Source organism: Oryx dammah, unplaced genomic scaffold (assembly GCF_014754425.2).
Source record: "Oryx dammah isolate SB20612 unplaced genomic scaffold, SCBI_Odam_1.1 HiC_scaffold_28, whole genome shotgun sequence".
In the NCBI taxonomy this organism is placed as follows: domain Eukaryota; kingdom Metazoa; phylum Chordata; class Mammalia; order Artiodactyla; family Bovidae; genus Oryx; species Oryx dammah.
In genome coordinates this window covers 107,297,443-107,312,769 of record NW_024070212.1, presented here as the reverse complement: position 1 = coordinate 107,312,769, position 15,327 = coordinate 107,297,443, and the positions used below count along the sequence as shown (strand labels likewise).

Here is a 15,327-nt window from a genome sequence, read left to right as displayed (position 1 = left end):
GATTAGAGAATGTGCTGCCAAGAACCAGGGTCTGATGAGGTGTGGGTGCTCTGCAGTCCCAAGAAAACACACCGATGGGTGTGCACGCACGCACGTGATACACACACACAGACATGCACACACACTCAGGAAAGAGCTGCTACAGCTACGCTGGCATTACTCAAGACAGGTGTGACCTTCCGACTGCATTCTCAGAACCTAGAGGCCCGGGAAAAACGGGAGCTGGTAGCTGAACCACCAGTGGAGACAAAGAGGCGTGCAGTGCTGGTCTGGTTAGCACCACAGAAGGCCCTGATGGTACGCGCCCAAAAGCACCCAGCGTCCCTCAGCAGGCCAGGACCCAGTCCCCCAACATGAGGACAACGTACTCCCAGGGCTGGGATGGTCTGCGCTCTCTGCTACCGCCTCTCCTCATGCACCACCTAGCTGGGGCCGGGGCTCCGCAGGACATCCTTGCCGGCCACTCTCCACATAGTGGGCCTCATCTCCAGAGGGAGAGCGCGTCAGGCCTGCAGCCTGGCTGGCTCGCATCAGGCACGCTTATGTGGGGCCAAACCCTGTAGGTAGTCCCATGTCTGGAGCAAGTATCTGCATGCATGCATGCTAAAGTTGCTTCCATCATGTCTGACTCTTTGCAACCCCTTGGATTATAGCCCACCAGGCTCCTCTGTCCATGGAGTTCTCCAGACAAGAATACCGAAATGAGTTGCCATGCCCTTCTCCAGGGGAATCTTCCCAACCCAGGGGATCAAACCCGTGTCTCTCATGTCTCCTGCATTGGCAGGTGGGTTCTTTACCACTAGCCACCTGGGGGAGAAGGCAATGGCAGCCCACTCCAGTGTTCTTGCCTGGAGAATCCCAGGGACGGGGGAGCCTGGTGGCTGCCGTCTATGGGGTCACACAGAGTCGGACACGACTGAAGCGACTTAGCAGCAGCAGCAGCCCACCTGGGAAGCCCAGTGTCTGCAGGGAAGCGTAACCATCTCTGCTTCCACAGACAAGGATGCAGAAACTCAAAGTGCCTGGTTCCACGGAAGCTTCTCGATACACAACTAACGGACTGGGTGCATAATCACAGGGACGCGTGCTCAGGGCCTCGAGGGTAATCCAGAGGCAGTGCTGTGCTGGGAGCTGGGTGTGGCCCCCGGGGCCGCTCCTCCCGGGTTTCTAACCCTCTCTCGGCCGCTCAAGGGCTCACTTAGCGCTAGAGCTCCCAGCTTCCCTCGTTCCTGCACAGTTCCCGGGACCAGGTTTTCACCACTGTTGTCTCAGGCTGGCATACCTCTGCTTGTCCTTCAGGAACTGACTGGGACAGCCAGAGTCTCGGCCCCTCTGTACTCTGCACACTGGCCTCAAAACAGTGACACCTGCTCCCGGGTCAGCCCCACCAGGCAGTGAGCTCCAGGAAGGCTGTCTGCGAAGCCAGCGCCGGGTGGGGCTGGAGACAGGCTGTGCTCGGAGGGGCACCTGGGGCTGGCACTGCCAGGTCTGGTGCCCCAGGCCCCTCCCCAGAGCTCCTTGTCCTGTGACCACTGCGGCTTTGGCCACTTCACAGGGACAGTGGGTCCAAGCTGCTACGGGACAGGCAATGACATTCTGGACAAATCCCCCCACCATACCACTTCTGCCACGAGGGGTGTGTGGCCCACCATCTGTAAGCTCTCTGACCCATTTTAACACCGGGACTGAGAGAGGTGAAAGTGAGAGGCTCAGGGAGATCAGGTAACCGCGTTTCGAGGATCATGGTGACACGCAGGGTGTGAGCTCCGCCCGCCAGACCTGGGCCCCTGCATGGCTGGTGTGTCCTCTACCACTGCCCCAGATCAGGGGTTCCCAACCCCTGGACCAGTGGTGGTTAGTGACCCATTAGGAAGCAGGAGGTGAGTGATGGGTGGAACTGAAGTCACCCCCTATGCGTGTCTGTGGAAAAAAGTATCTTTCACGACCTAGTCTTGGTGCCAAAGAGGCAGGGGGACCGCTGCCCCAGGTCACTTGGAAGGGGCCCAGACCCTCTGCCTGAGTGGGATGAGAGCCCGGGGCGGGGCCTCACGTGATGTCCCTCTGCCACTGGCTCAGCGAGGATGCTGGGGCAGGCCGCCCAGATCCCCTCCCGTAGGAAGGTGCTCTCTCCCTGCTGCTGGGAAAGTCATCCTTTTCCAGGAAGCCCTCTCAGCCAAAGGAAGCTGCCCTGCCCTAAGCTACGCCCCTGGGCACAGCCTGCAATTCAGTGGCAGGTCACAGCCGGGGTACAGGGCCATGCGCCCCTTGACTTGATGCGGAACATCTGAAGGGCCACTTGGCTTTCCAGGCTGAGGCCCTGTCGTGACTGCCCAGAGTTCAGCTTCTCCCTCAGCTCAATCTCGCCCCCTCCTCCCCGAGCGTGCACCCCAGGAAACTTTCTGCACACACATCTCAGAGTCTGTTTCCTGGGAACCTGTCCCATGACAAAGCCTTGCTTTGCTCATCAGTCATTCCGTCAACCGTTGGTCTATTTTTTATAGTGATTTACTGGGCACCCACTGAGCAAGCACCATATTACCCTGCGGCAGAGGACAGAAGCAGGCATCCCACCCCTGGTCCTGGGGCTCCTGGGGGTGGTGGGCTGGGTGGAGTCAGGCTCCCCGTGGGGACGCAGGGCTCTGGGCAGACACAGCGTGTGGCCCGCCCCAAGCCGGAGGCTCCATCATGAAAGCAAAGCGATGCTCACCTCTTACTGAGCACCATGTTCCCCAGCTTCAGGTCTCTGTGCACGACGTTCTTCTGGAAAAGCAACAGGCGCGTGGTTTGCACTGTGATGAGCAACAGGCACGCGGCTTGCATTGTGATGATCAGAGCTGGAGTGGGGCCTGGCCTGTGACAGGCGGGCTCTCCATGTGTTGAGGAAGCCACGTCTCTTTAGGTTGGGGACTCAATTTGCAAGCCATGGACAGATGAGGACCATTCTAAGGTCTCATCAACCATGCGCATGAACTGGGCAACATGTGAGCCCAGGCCGTCTTGGCCCCATCTAGGGTATTTACTCCAGTTCTTTCTTCCACTAAGGCAGCCACCAAAGGAGAAAACCACTCCTCTCTCTGCCTCCATCAGACATCCCATAAAAAAAGCCAAAAGCAAACCCCCCTCCCCCCACCAAATCCCAAGCATCTGCCTAGATCTGGGGTCAGAGGTGAATTCTCACAATTCTGATGACCGAGTATCTCAGGCTCAGCCCACAGAAGCTGTGTGTCCGGAGGCCGCCCAGGCTCTCCTAACCTTGGGGTTTCTGACACCCCCAACCCTAGGAAAGACTCAGAGACAGGCTGTGGCTGCCCCCGGTGGGTAGCTCACCCCTAGCCTCTCAACTGGTGGACATAACTGTGCTGGACTCTGCTGGGCTGCCCGCACCGCCCCAGGATCGTGGGCTGAGGCCTGCGGCACTGTGTCCTCAGGGGTGGCATCCGGTCGCTCTCTGTCTGGACGTCCCAGCTGCAGAGCACACTGGGCGAGGGCGGACAGAGCTGCCGCGGCCACCGGCAGCCGAGGACGGCTTTCCGCGGCAGAGGAGGGAGCCGCAGCGCGGGGCCTCACCTGGTGCAGGGCCTCCACCACGCGCACCACGTCGTAGAAGATGACCACAGTCTCCCGCTCGCTGAGCCTCTTCTCCTTGATGACGTAATGCTGCAGGTTGATGAGGTCGGCGGTCTTGTCGCTGAAGTCGTGCGCGCAGAGGCAGTCAAGGACGAGGCAGATGCGCTTCTTCATCTTCTTAACCATTCGGTTGGATTCGGCGTCCTCAACCACTTCACAGGTGCGGTCCTGGGAGGAAGGGCGCAGACCGGGGCTTGGCCGTGGGCCCAGAAGGGCCAGGGCCAGGGGCCTGGGGCTCTACTGGAGCCTGGAACAGCCTGCATGTGTGTGAGCAGTGGAGGCCTGACATGTGGGTGGCATGGATCCCACGGCCCCGCTCCTGCACCAGTGCCAGGCCCAGCCAGGGCCCAGGCTGAAGCAGCGCGGGTCAGACTTCAGGCTCCCGTCCTACTGAAAAGCGTATGGGTCAAGGCTTGGCACTTAGAGCCCAGTGTGCTGGCGGCCCTCTGAGCGCCATGTGTAGGCAGCACCCTCAGGGCCCCAGGGCCCCCATCCCCCTTAGCTCTCCTAGGGAGTCCAGCAATGACCGATGCACACTTCCTTCTGATGTCCACGATGGTGGGAGCTAAGAGTTCTGTGTGTTCAAGGCAACTGCTTTCACATGGATGCAGGACTCCTGGGCCATATAATGGCTTTGGCCCCTGATGGCTGGTTTCAGGCCCAGGCTCCACCTTGTCCTAGCTGCAGGACCTGGGGCAGTTCAGCTAACCTCTCCAAGTTCCTGGTTCCTCATCTGTGAAGGGGGCCTGGCAACTTCTATCTTACAGGGGTGCAGAGAGAAAACACAACCATGCCAACTATGTAGTAAGCACTTGGGCTTGGTATCGATAAACCAGGGCTTGGTAAGCTGACACTGCTGCCAACCCTAAGGGTGGTAGTTCTGGATGCACTTTCCTTGCTAAAAAGGTATGTCAAGGGAGAGGGAACACAGTGCAACAGGACTTTTATCCCAGCAGCTTGAGGAGGCGTCCACGCCAGCACAGCAGGCTGGGGAGCTCCTGGGGAGGGAACTCCACATTCCTCCTCCAGGGAAGATCACATCTTTCATTCTATCTTCCCCAGAGGCCCAGCACAGTGTCTGGTACACAGAGGACTCTAGAGAGGCTTCTCACCACTCAGGGTCTCTTACCCAAAATGACAGACACCAAGGCCAAGCTCTGGAAGCTACCAGAGATGAAATACTAAGAAATCACCATCACCCCCCATCTGATTTCATGTTTAAGGGACACAAATTTTCAGAGGCGCCTTTCAGTGCACATCTAAGAATGAAGACCTTGGTGGGGTCTATGTGTGGGGGTGGGAGGCATTTTGCACTTATTTTACCTCAGAAAGTCAGGCCAACAAGGAGCTTTTATTGCCTGAAATAACAGCAGTGATGAGCATGTGTGTAGCTGGGCAGCTCAGGGCTCTCTACCCTCTCATTCATCCTCCCAGCACCATACAAGGTGGGCACGGTCGTCACGGCTCTCAGACGAGGGATCTGAGGCTTGGGAAGTGACTTGCCCGAGGTCACATCACCTGAATTCAGAACTGCCTGCCTCAAAACCTGTGTGCCTTCCCTGACACCAGGCCCATCCAAGCACACATGGGCCTGGCCAGCATGTCTGGTGCAGAAGGCAGTGCAGAAGCTCAGCGGGGCCCATCAACAGGGCCCACTCCCCCAGCATTCAGAGTGCTGGTTCTTCATTTCATTTTTGGAGATGGAATTTCAATTCTTCCCTGGGGAAGGCTCTTTTCAGGGTACCAGTTGCTAATCAGTACCTTTCCTAAGGGACCTGGGACACTGAGAACAGGGCCCAGGGACCCTTGCTGCAGATGCTGAAATGTCCAGGCAGGCAGCAGGACTGGGACCAAAAGCAATCACGGAGATCCACAGTTCCCAGCCCCGCCTTCCTCATCGGCCTCCCTCCCACCCTGGCCTGGCCGATTCCTGACCACATAGCTAGAAGGAGCCCTTGTCTTTAAATAACTTCCTGCTTTCCTCTTTTCTCGGAAAAGCGGCTCTTCAAAGAAAGCCTGCAAGCCGAGTGCATTCCCGCTAGGCGGCCACCATCACGGCAGAAGCGCTGTGACCAGACCTCCAGGCCGCCCGCCAGGAAGTCCTGCTGCCCTGCAGGCAGGGAGGTTGGGGAAGCTCGGGGGAGCTCGGGCGACGTGGCCCCAGCGTGCCAGCCAGGGTGGGGGTGGGAGAGATGCCGCTTACCTGGAAGAGCCCGTGGTGGTGGACCACCCCGTCCTGCGTGTGGAGGAGGGAGAGCAGGGAGTACTCGGTGTGGAGCAGCATCTTGCCTTGCCTCTCCTCTTGGCTTTCAATTCCTTGGTCGCCCCTCTCCTCAAGGGTGAGGATCTTAGGAAGGCACACACAGAAAAGCAAAACCCCACAACCTTTACTTTTCCGAGCAGAGTCACTAGCACAGGAGAAGCAGGGGTTCACGTGCCCCCGTGCCACCCTGGCACATCCACCCACACGCGTGTGGATGAAGCGAAATGGTTTTTCCCGACGTGACGGCAACGTGATGTTCACACGGAGCCCCCGGGAAGAAGGGCGCTGCTCCTGTTCACATGGGAGGGGGGCGGAGGTCCCCGGCCCCCACGCCCTGCGCCTCACTCACCTTCAGCTGATAGAAGTCATCCGTGCCATCCTTCCTCGCCAAACACTGCACGATGCTTGGCACTGGTGAGTTGCCCAGACGGGGACCTGTGGCACAGACAAGCCGCTGGCTCTCCTTCTCAGAAGCCCTGTCGACCATGGCATCGAGCCATCGTGCCACCACGTGGGCTTCTGGCTGGCTCTTTTCTCTTGGAGGACACCAGGGCTCATACCCACTGATGAAATGGTCACCCCTCCCAAAGTGGAGCAGTGTGTGTGCCTCCATCTGAGCACATCTGGTTTTTACACTCTCTCAGCACAAGGTGTGTGCTAGAATCTCCGAGGAGCATGTGTTAAGAGCAGATCCCAGCTATGACCTGGGCCCTCTGAATCCCCAGCTCCAGGTGAGCCAGGAAACCGTCCCTTGAACAGGCTCCTCGGGCGGTCTGAGGCGGCCGAATATCAGCTTTTGGGAACTTCTGTACTGGAGAAGTACCTTGCTCACTGATCTGTGACAGTGCCCCGAGCTTTCAGAGCATAAATCAGGTAATGTCACCGTGCCACTGCACTGCTGAAAGACCCGAACAGCACTCCACTGCTTTCAATATGCAGTCGAAACCTTTTGGCCTCCAAGGTCTTGCATGATTTGGGTCCTGTCCAGCTTTCAGTGGATCATGTTTCCCCGACCCCTCCTCACCACACTCCAGTTCCTTCCCTGTCTCTGGGCCTTTGCACTTGCTGTTCCTTCTGTCTGGAATGCTTTCCCTCTGCTTTTCACTGGCTGCTCCTTCTTATCCTCAGCTGTCTCCCGCATACAGAGCCTTCCTCGTCTCCAGCGCTCTCTGGCCCTCAGTCTCACACCATCTTGTTTGCTCCCTTCAGGGCCCTGCCCTCCCCGCTGCTCCTGTGGTCATCTCCTGTGTCGTTTACTGTTTCTTTTTCTAGCTAGAATGTTAAGTTCCGTGAGGGCAGGAACTTGCCTTTTTTTTTTTTTTAAACTTTACGGTCTTTATTTTTAGCTTCAGAGTATGTCTCCAACCAACTGTCCTGCCCAATTCTTCTTTTTTTTTTTTTTTTTGCTGTGCCTGGAGGCATGTGGGATGCAAGATCTTAGTTTCCTGACCAGGGATTGAACCCATGCCCCTCACAGTGGAAGCACAGAGTCCCAAGCACTGGACCGCCAGGAAGCTTCCCAGTAACTTGTCTGTCTGAATCACTTCTGCACCCCTGATAACCAGCACAGGACCAGCACGTAGCAGGCTCCATGTACTATTTGCCGAGTGACTAGAGCTGGAATTATCCTGTACTCCTAAGTTCAAGATGCTGTGCCAAAGCAAAATTCACACCCAATCTCTGGCTGCTGTGAGAGTCAGGGTCCTCAGGACCCACCCTACCTGCAATCCTCCAGTCTGGAGCTGCTGGGCCTCGAATATCATGCAGAAAGGCCTTGCTGCCCCTCCGGACCACTGGCAACACCCGGTTCTACAGGATTTTGGTGCCAATTTTATAAGACGTTTGCAGCTGTACCAAATGTTTTGCAAAATTATTGTGCCCTCTATGAATGGTCAGATAAGCGCCTTGGAAGATGGACTTTGGGTTCTAAGACAGCTTAGAGGGCAACGTCCTGGGGGCATAGGACTCTCTCAGGGGAGACTGTCCAGCTCTTGGCTGACTATAATCTAAGGTTGGTGAGCTACAACTGCAACAACAGCTCCTGGTGCAGAGCGACCGTCCACTCTCATAAACAGACTCTGCTTAAACCAACAGAGGGTTGGTCAGGGCCCCACACCAGGGCGGGTGCGGCGCTGCACTGTGTCCGCAGGTCAGACGGTGCTGCCCCGGCGCCCCACTCACCTAGCCATCAGAGGCTTACCCAGGATGAATGGTCCAGCTCTCTTGGCATTATTTCCAGAAATCCCACTTCCTAGAGCCTTCGCCCTGGCCGACGTTTCCCCAGCTCCTCTGTCTGATGCTCTCCGCTTCATTCTCAGCTCTGGACGAGACAGAAAAGAGCCTTCTCACTGAGCAAATCAGTGAGTTCCTTACACTAACCCAGCCTGCGAGGCTCTGACTTGGGGGTGTGTCACACAGCGGCTGCTGCTGTTTCCGTAGCCGCTGCCACCTCCTGCCTCTCCCAGAGGAGCATGGAAGGTTCTCGGTAACAAAGAACCATGGCTCCTTTACTGCAGATTAATTAGGCGCTCCAGGTGGAGGTCCTGGCTACAGAGGTGGGCAGCTGGCCCACCTCAAAGGGACCAGTCAGACGCAGAGAGAAGGACACTGACTTCTGTGTGGGTGCCAACTGGGCTTTCTTGAGACAGGGAGCTGGCCCTGGAGTGACTGTTTTCGAAGTGAGGTGAAAAAAGTGCAAGTGTTAGTCGCTCAGTCATATCTGATTCTTTGCAACCTCGTGGACTGCAGCCCGCCAGGTTCATCTGTCCATGGGATTCTCCAGGCAAGAGTACTGGAGTGGGTTGCCATTCCCTTCTCCAGGGGATCTTCCTGACCCAGGGATTGAATCTGGGTCTGCTGCACTGCAGGTGGATTCTTCACCATCTGAGCCACCAGGCCTTCCCCTCAAATACCCCTTTCCCCTAAAAGGAAAGGGGACATGGGAACCAGATTCTAGAAGACATTAACCTCTTGACTTGGATTAAAAAAAACAAAAAGGAGTTGTTCCTTCTAGCTCTCTGCAGTTCACCCCTCGTGAAAACAGTGTCCTGGAGGGGGGTGCAGAGAGAGGTGTACAGAGTGGAGTTCCACACAGGAGGGCAGACGGTCCCAGGGATCACCAGCAAAGGCTGCCTGCCCAGCCCTGAGGTCTCGGGCCCACAGTGGGTGCAGGGGCTCAGGGAAAACTTCCCTGAGGAGTAATACTGGAGTGGGTGGGGCAAGAGGCAAGGCCGTTGCAGAAAGAGGGGCCTGGGTGTGCAAATGTACATAGTAAGAAATGGCGCGGAAGCAACATACTCCAAGTAGTCTGTGTTGCTGGAGTACATGGCATGAGGCAGGGCGTGACGACAGAGGGCCCAGAGAGGGCAGCAAAGGCCAGATCTAAGGGTGAAGGCCACATTAGGAGTGCAGCCTTTACTCCCACACAGATGGCTTGGGAGCATTGAGCCTAAGCTTCTATAATTTTTTCTTTTTAAAAAAGTAACTGACGTTTCCTGCAGAAACACTAGAAAATACCCATAATATTACCAAGATATAATCGTTGTTAATATTCAAGCAGACCTTCCTGTGTATGTGTGTATGCTTACAGTTCTTATTATGAAAATTTAGACCACTCTGATACCATTTCTAAGCGTTCTTGTCTCCCACCTAAAATATAACAATATGATGAGGGTAAATTTATGGTCTGTAGAATGCATCTCATAAAGTCATAAAAAAAATCGTATTAACATCCCTCCATCTTCTGTAGCATCCCTGTATTCTTCTGTAGCACCACTTGAAAGAGTCTCCTTGCTAAGGATATGTCATGATTTATCAGACCACATACCTATTCGTGGACTTCGAGACTCTCTCCACTTTTTGTATTTTTTATTAGCAGTTATAACATCTTGGCACACCCGCCTCCCTCAGGATAAACTCCAAGAAACGGTCAAATGGGGCACGTCTTTTTAAAGGAGTGTGACAAACACTGCCAGGCAGCTCTCAGGGAGGCTGTGCCATATACAGACCTTTGGCGGTGTGGGAGGCAAATCCCAGAACCTGCATCAGGAAGGGGCATTTCCATATATTAAAAAGCTGCCAATCTCATGAATATTAAAAAGCATGTCATTGTTTAAATTTGTAATTCCTTAATTATTCATGAAGTTGGACTTGTTTTACATGCTTACTGGTTATATGCAGTATTTCTTTTATGAATTTCCAGTTCATATTCCTTTCCTTTTTTTTTTTTTTTTTTTTTACTGCTTTGTGTGTATTAGTCTTGGTGATTTTTTAGGAACTCTATATATTAAGGCTGTAACTGCCAGAGGATGTAGTTTTTCTTAAGCTTTTAACTTCTTGTAATTAAAAAAGATTAAATGTCTATGCAGTCATGTAGTTCTCTTTTCCTTTAGTTCATTTTTACCGTTATTCGTAGAAGGTGCCCCTACTCTGCAGAGAAGGCAATGGCACCCCACTCCAGTACTCTTGCCTGGAAAATCCCATGGACGGAGGAGCCTGGTAGGCTGCAGTCCATGGGGTCTCGAAGGGTTGGACGCGACTGAGCGACTTCACTTTCCCTTTTCACTTTTTTGCATTGGAGAAGGACATGGCAACCCACTCCAGTGTTCTTGCCTGGAGAATGCCAGGGACGGGGAGCCTGGTGGGCTGCCGTCTATGGGGTCGCACAGAGTCGGCCACGACTGAAGCGACTTAGCAGCAGCAGCAGCAGCAGCCCCTCCTCTGAGAACAGGTGTGTCTTTACGAGTTAGCTTACATCTCTTCACATGCTGCCATGGCCCTTATTCTAAACCCCAGGAGACTGACTCCATGCGGTGAACTGGGAAGGAGCAGAGATGGCCCAATCCCTTCTAGTCCAATCTAGCAGATCTGCCTCCCACCCAGCCCCTAATTCATTCCTGGAGCTGTGCCACTGAGGAGCAGGCCCATGATTTCACTGAGGGTGACGAGGATCAGGCAGCCCAGTCGGCTCCAGTAGCCCCAAACCGAGCAGAAGCCATGGTCAGGCTCAGCTCCGACTCCTGCCAACAAGGGTCATGCTGGCAGTGGACGCAGTCGTTCACACAAGAGCAGGGGGAGAGCACAGCTGCTGCTAGAAAAATCCCAAAAAGCTCGGCAGTAATGTGTCTAGAACCCCGTTCCTACCCTTTGCCTGGATAATTTCTGGGCGTCTTTCTCAATTTGAGTATCACTTCCTCAGAGAAGCCGTCTTGACATCTGCAACACCAACAGGTCACACACTCACCTGGTATCCTGTAGTTTTCACACAAAGCACTTTCCATATTTTGTGATTATGTATTTATCTGTGTGCTCATATACTTAATGTCTTTCCCCTACCATTAGACTAAAACTCCCTCAGAACTAGGAAAAAAAAAGAAAAAAAAGTACATAAAACCATTACCCCCAGTGCCAGGCCCAGGAGATGCTCTATGGGCAGCTGGGCACCTTCCCTGCAGTAGCTGATGGCTCCTATGGGGTCAGCTGCCCTGTCCTGGTAGATGAGTTGATTTCAGTACATTTCGGCCCTATTCCCTGGCTTCCCTGGAGTGCTAAGCATCCTCCCTCCTCCTGGATCTTTGGAGAGCACCACTATGGCGTCATCATATCTGTGTAGATGCTGCCTGGGTGCCCACGCACAGGCATGGTCTAGACAACAGTTTGCCGGGAGCAGCCGTAGCACAGACAGTGGGTGGGCTCCGCCTGGCCCCCTCCATCCCACTAAGGATTCAACTCAAGCAAATGGCATGGGAACTGCTCCAAGACGTAGGCAGACAGAAGGATGAGAGCAGACGGGCAGGGAGAGGGAAAAGATGCCAGCAGGGGAAGTGGCACAAGGCTGCTTCCCTTCCTGAACGCTCCTCCACACCACCAGAGCCTTGGAGGCAATGGATGCAGCCGAGGGGGCAGGTCTGGGCAATCGGAAGCTGCGGTGGGCTCGCCAGTGGGATGAGCAAAGACAACCCCCCCTGGGGACAGACCCTCCTGGCTCTTGTCCCCAAATCATCCTGCTGTGTCCCCTCCACAGACACACCTGCATATGGCCCACCAATGTGCCCACGGGGAGCCTGCTTCAAGGGATCCTAGCCTCACAGTGAGAGTGCGATGTGGAAGCTCTGGGAACCCTGGTTTCAGAAGGACTTGGGTCCAGGCCTCTCCAGAGACACTGGTCCTCAGGCTGCGGTGGCGGGCCCTGGCCCTGCCTGGCTAAGAAGGAGCTGTCTGCCTGGTGTCTCCTGGGCCCATGGCTCAGCTTGCCAGAACCCAGCCAGCCTGATTTAGAAGTCTCTGGAGCTTTAAGTCTGTCCACTGTTCCAGGGCTATCCTCCTAGGCCAGCACCAGTTCCCTCAGAACCCGTATTCAGCAGACAGCTCTGTGAGGCAAAAAAGAGGGTGAGGGGTAGGTGTGTCCGCCGCCTGCAGGCCGCGCTGCTCGACCCTCAAGCGGGAGGTTCCCTTTGCCCGACCTGAGGAGCAGGGAGCTGTGGGCATCAGCTCTGTGCTCGCATCTCAGCATACCCAGAGGAGGCGATGCCCACCCACCCTGCTCGTTTGCCATTACGGTCATCCTGTCCCAAAGCTGCTGGGAGATGTGAGCTCAGCTCTCCCAGAAGGCAATGAAGGCTGGGCCATCAGCACCACCCAAGGTTCTAAGGCCCATGATGTCCAGTCCAAGGCTGCATTGTGCCACCATACAGGACAGCTGTGCAGGGCAGTGCCAGGCAGGGCACCCTATGGCAGATCATGGTTTGACACGGTGGAATACCCCAAGGAGGTGGGCTGCAAAGAGAGAGGGTACTGAGACCTTCCTAGCTCAGTCTTTCTCCAGCTCCACCCAACTACAAAGCAGCTGAAGCCTGGCCGAGGCAAGGAGAGGCCCACCACTCACACCCAGAAGCACCGCCGCCGGTCTCCATGCAGGTGTGCGGATGCAGTCACAGGCGATGGCCACTCACACACGCACAGAGCCACAAACACGAGGGGTAGCACACGGCCTGTCCACATGTGCAGAGAGTTCTGCACTCAGCCTCGTGGTAGGCTTCCTGCTGCAACCCCAGGGCTCCTGGCAAGGTGGGTGACTCTGCAGACCGACCCAGTACAGGCGGAGCGCACAGGTGGTCCCTGCAAGGAGCAAACAGCAGACCCCAGCCCAGAGAGCTACTTCTGTGTGTGCATGTGTGCGACGACACCACAGCTGGTGGCCACATCTGTCGGCAGCTTCTAATGCCTGCTAGGAGCCGAAGGGCTTGTCTACACTGCAGGATCACGGTGAGCTGATAAGCGTCAGGATTCAAGCTGCCCCGATCCCCACCCCCATGTTTCCTGGCTCTGTCAAAACAAAACAAATAAAAAGATCCTGAGCTGGACAGGTCTCTGTCTGCTGGGCTTTATCTCTGGCAGTGTCTACTGAAGGCAGGGACCCTGCTCCTCTGTCCAGCCCGCCTGGCACCTGGAAGTGAGCATAGGTGCTCCAACCCATCTCTGGCCTCGGCCCTATTTGCCACACATGTGTCAAGGGTCTGTGTGGCCACACCCACACCGGACCCCAGGAGGGAGGTAGAAAAGGGTCTCTGTCCACAGGATACTCAGGTGGCAGAACAATGTGGTCAGAGCAAAGCGTCTCAGTCGTTTCCGTGCCACAGCGCAAGACAGAAACATCTGTACTACTGCGTTTGTGGGTGGGGGTTGGGGGTGGCGGTGGAAAGCTTAGGGTGCTTTCTGCTGCAAGCCTCAGCTGACTTCTGCTTGGTCCAGTCACTCTCGAGCTAAAGGGATCACCATCTTGACCTACATAACCTATACTAGCTGGGATGCTTGGAGTCAGAGCAAGCCCAGCACCATTACTTAATGATGAGATCTTGGACGAGATACTTATTCTGTATATGCAAAACCCAGAGGACAGGATCCACCTTACAAGGCTCGTCTAAGGATTCAGTGAGATGACCCATGTAAAAAGGTTGGCAAGAGTACTTACTGGCATATTACGAACATATGATAAATTGGGCTTTTCTTAGCTTAAACACAGCAGCTTTGAATTTCTCTTGCTGCCCAAGGAGAAAGGAATAGTCAGGCACTGACTTGGAGCGGGGATGGGGAGCAGAAGGAAGATAACCAGACTGAAGGCTTAAGAGACCTTGAACCTGCTATCTGTCTGCTGGTCTGATACTCAAGACTGGGTGGGGGTAGGTGTGGGTGTGGGTGGTCTGATGGGCAGCCTGAGTGACATGTTCAACTGAATGTGGGGAGGAGAGGAAGCCTGGGGGCTGGCTGAGCTCCTGAGGAGGCAGAGGGGTGCTGGGCAGTACCAGGTATGAGTCTGCAGTAGAGGGCAGGGCACAGTTGTTTTGTGGGTCAAGGGGAGGGCCTGTTCTTCTGGGCAGAGGCACACAGCATCTTGTCCTCTTGTCCTGTTCTTTGGGTTATGGGGGAGCAGAGGCCGGAGCACTAGCTGGCAATTATCAATTCAATGCACAGTAAGAGACTGTCCAGAATGATGCTGGTGTTGTTTAGTTGCTAAGTCATGTCTGCCTCTTTTGTGATCCCATGGACTGTAGCCCACCAGGCTTCTCTGTCCAGGGGATTTCCCAGGCAAGAAGACTGGAGGGGGTTGCCATTTCCTTCCCAGGATGATGAGGCCCTTCATCACGATCCAGCTGGGGGCAGTGAGGAGTCTGGAACTGAGACCTAGTGCCTCTAGTCCAGGATCTCCCGCAGAGGACTGTGGGAGGGGTGAGAGCACACATACTGGGCTATAAAACTGCTGTCACAGGACATAAGGCCAGGTGTGTGCATCTGTCAAAATGACGGAATTGTTCAAAGACCTGTGAAACCCTCTATGTGTAAATATACAATTAAAAAAAAAAGGCAAACTGCAACCATAACCACACGATCAAAGTTATATCACTAATAACAGAACAATCTGACATCATGTTACTCCTGATATGAAGCAACCTTACCGAAGTTAATTTTTTTTTTTTTCCAAAAATGCATAACCTGAAGCTGATCAGGAGTCAAACTAAAACTGAGGGAACAATCAACAACAGGCCTATATGTTTCAAAAACATCAATGTCAGGTAGTTAAAAAAAAGGCTGAAGAACTGGTCTCACTTGAAGGAGATTAAAGACAGGACAAATAAACGAGACAGGTGATCCTGAGGGGAAGAAGTTATATTTTGAACAATTAGCAGAATCTGAATATAAACTGTATATCAGAGGATACGATGTTAAATTTCTTGAATTTGAAAACTGCCCTGTGGTTACACAGGAGAATGCCCCTATTCTTAGGTTACAGATGCTGAAGTGCTTAGAGGTGAAGGGTCACCATGTCTGGAATTTACTCTGGAGATGGGAGAAATTGCACTCTGCTGGAACAGTTCCCAAGACCCTGGAGGAATCTGTTGTCCAGATTCACAGGTTCAAAAGGATTTCTTGTGGGTACAAAG

General features: G+C 54.4%; 1 protein-coding gene across 3 annotated transcripts in view; it reads right to left on the bottom strand.

The window, feature by feature from the left end:
- The window catches only part of STK40 (serine/threonine kinase 40), a 37,857-nt gene that overhangs the window by 9,942 nt on the left and 12,588 nt on the right, over positions 1-15,327 (bottom strand). For all 3 annotated transcript variants that reach the window (XM_040231660.1, XM_040231659.1, XM_040231661.1), the window contains exons 2-6: positions 8,091-8,210; positions 6,240-6,325; positions 5,831-5,974; positions 3,568-3,795; positions 2,708-2,760 (exon numbers count right to left, since the gene is read on the bottom strand). In XM_040231660.1, the coding sequence (XP_040087594.1) occupies positions 2,708-2,760; positions 3,568-3,795; positions 5,831-5,974; positions 6,240-6,325; positions 8,091-8,202 (623 nt within the window). In that variant the 5' untranslated portion in view covers positions 8,203-8,210. The remainder of the gene's footprint in view (positions 1-2,707; positions 2,761-3,567; positions 3,796-5,830; positions 5,975-6,239; positions 6,326-8,090; positions 8,211-15,327) is intronic.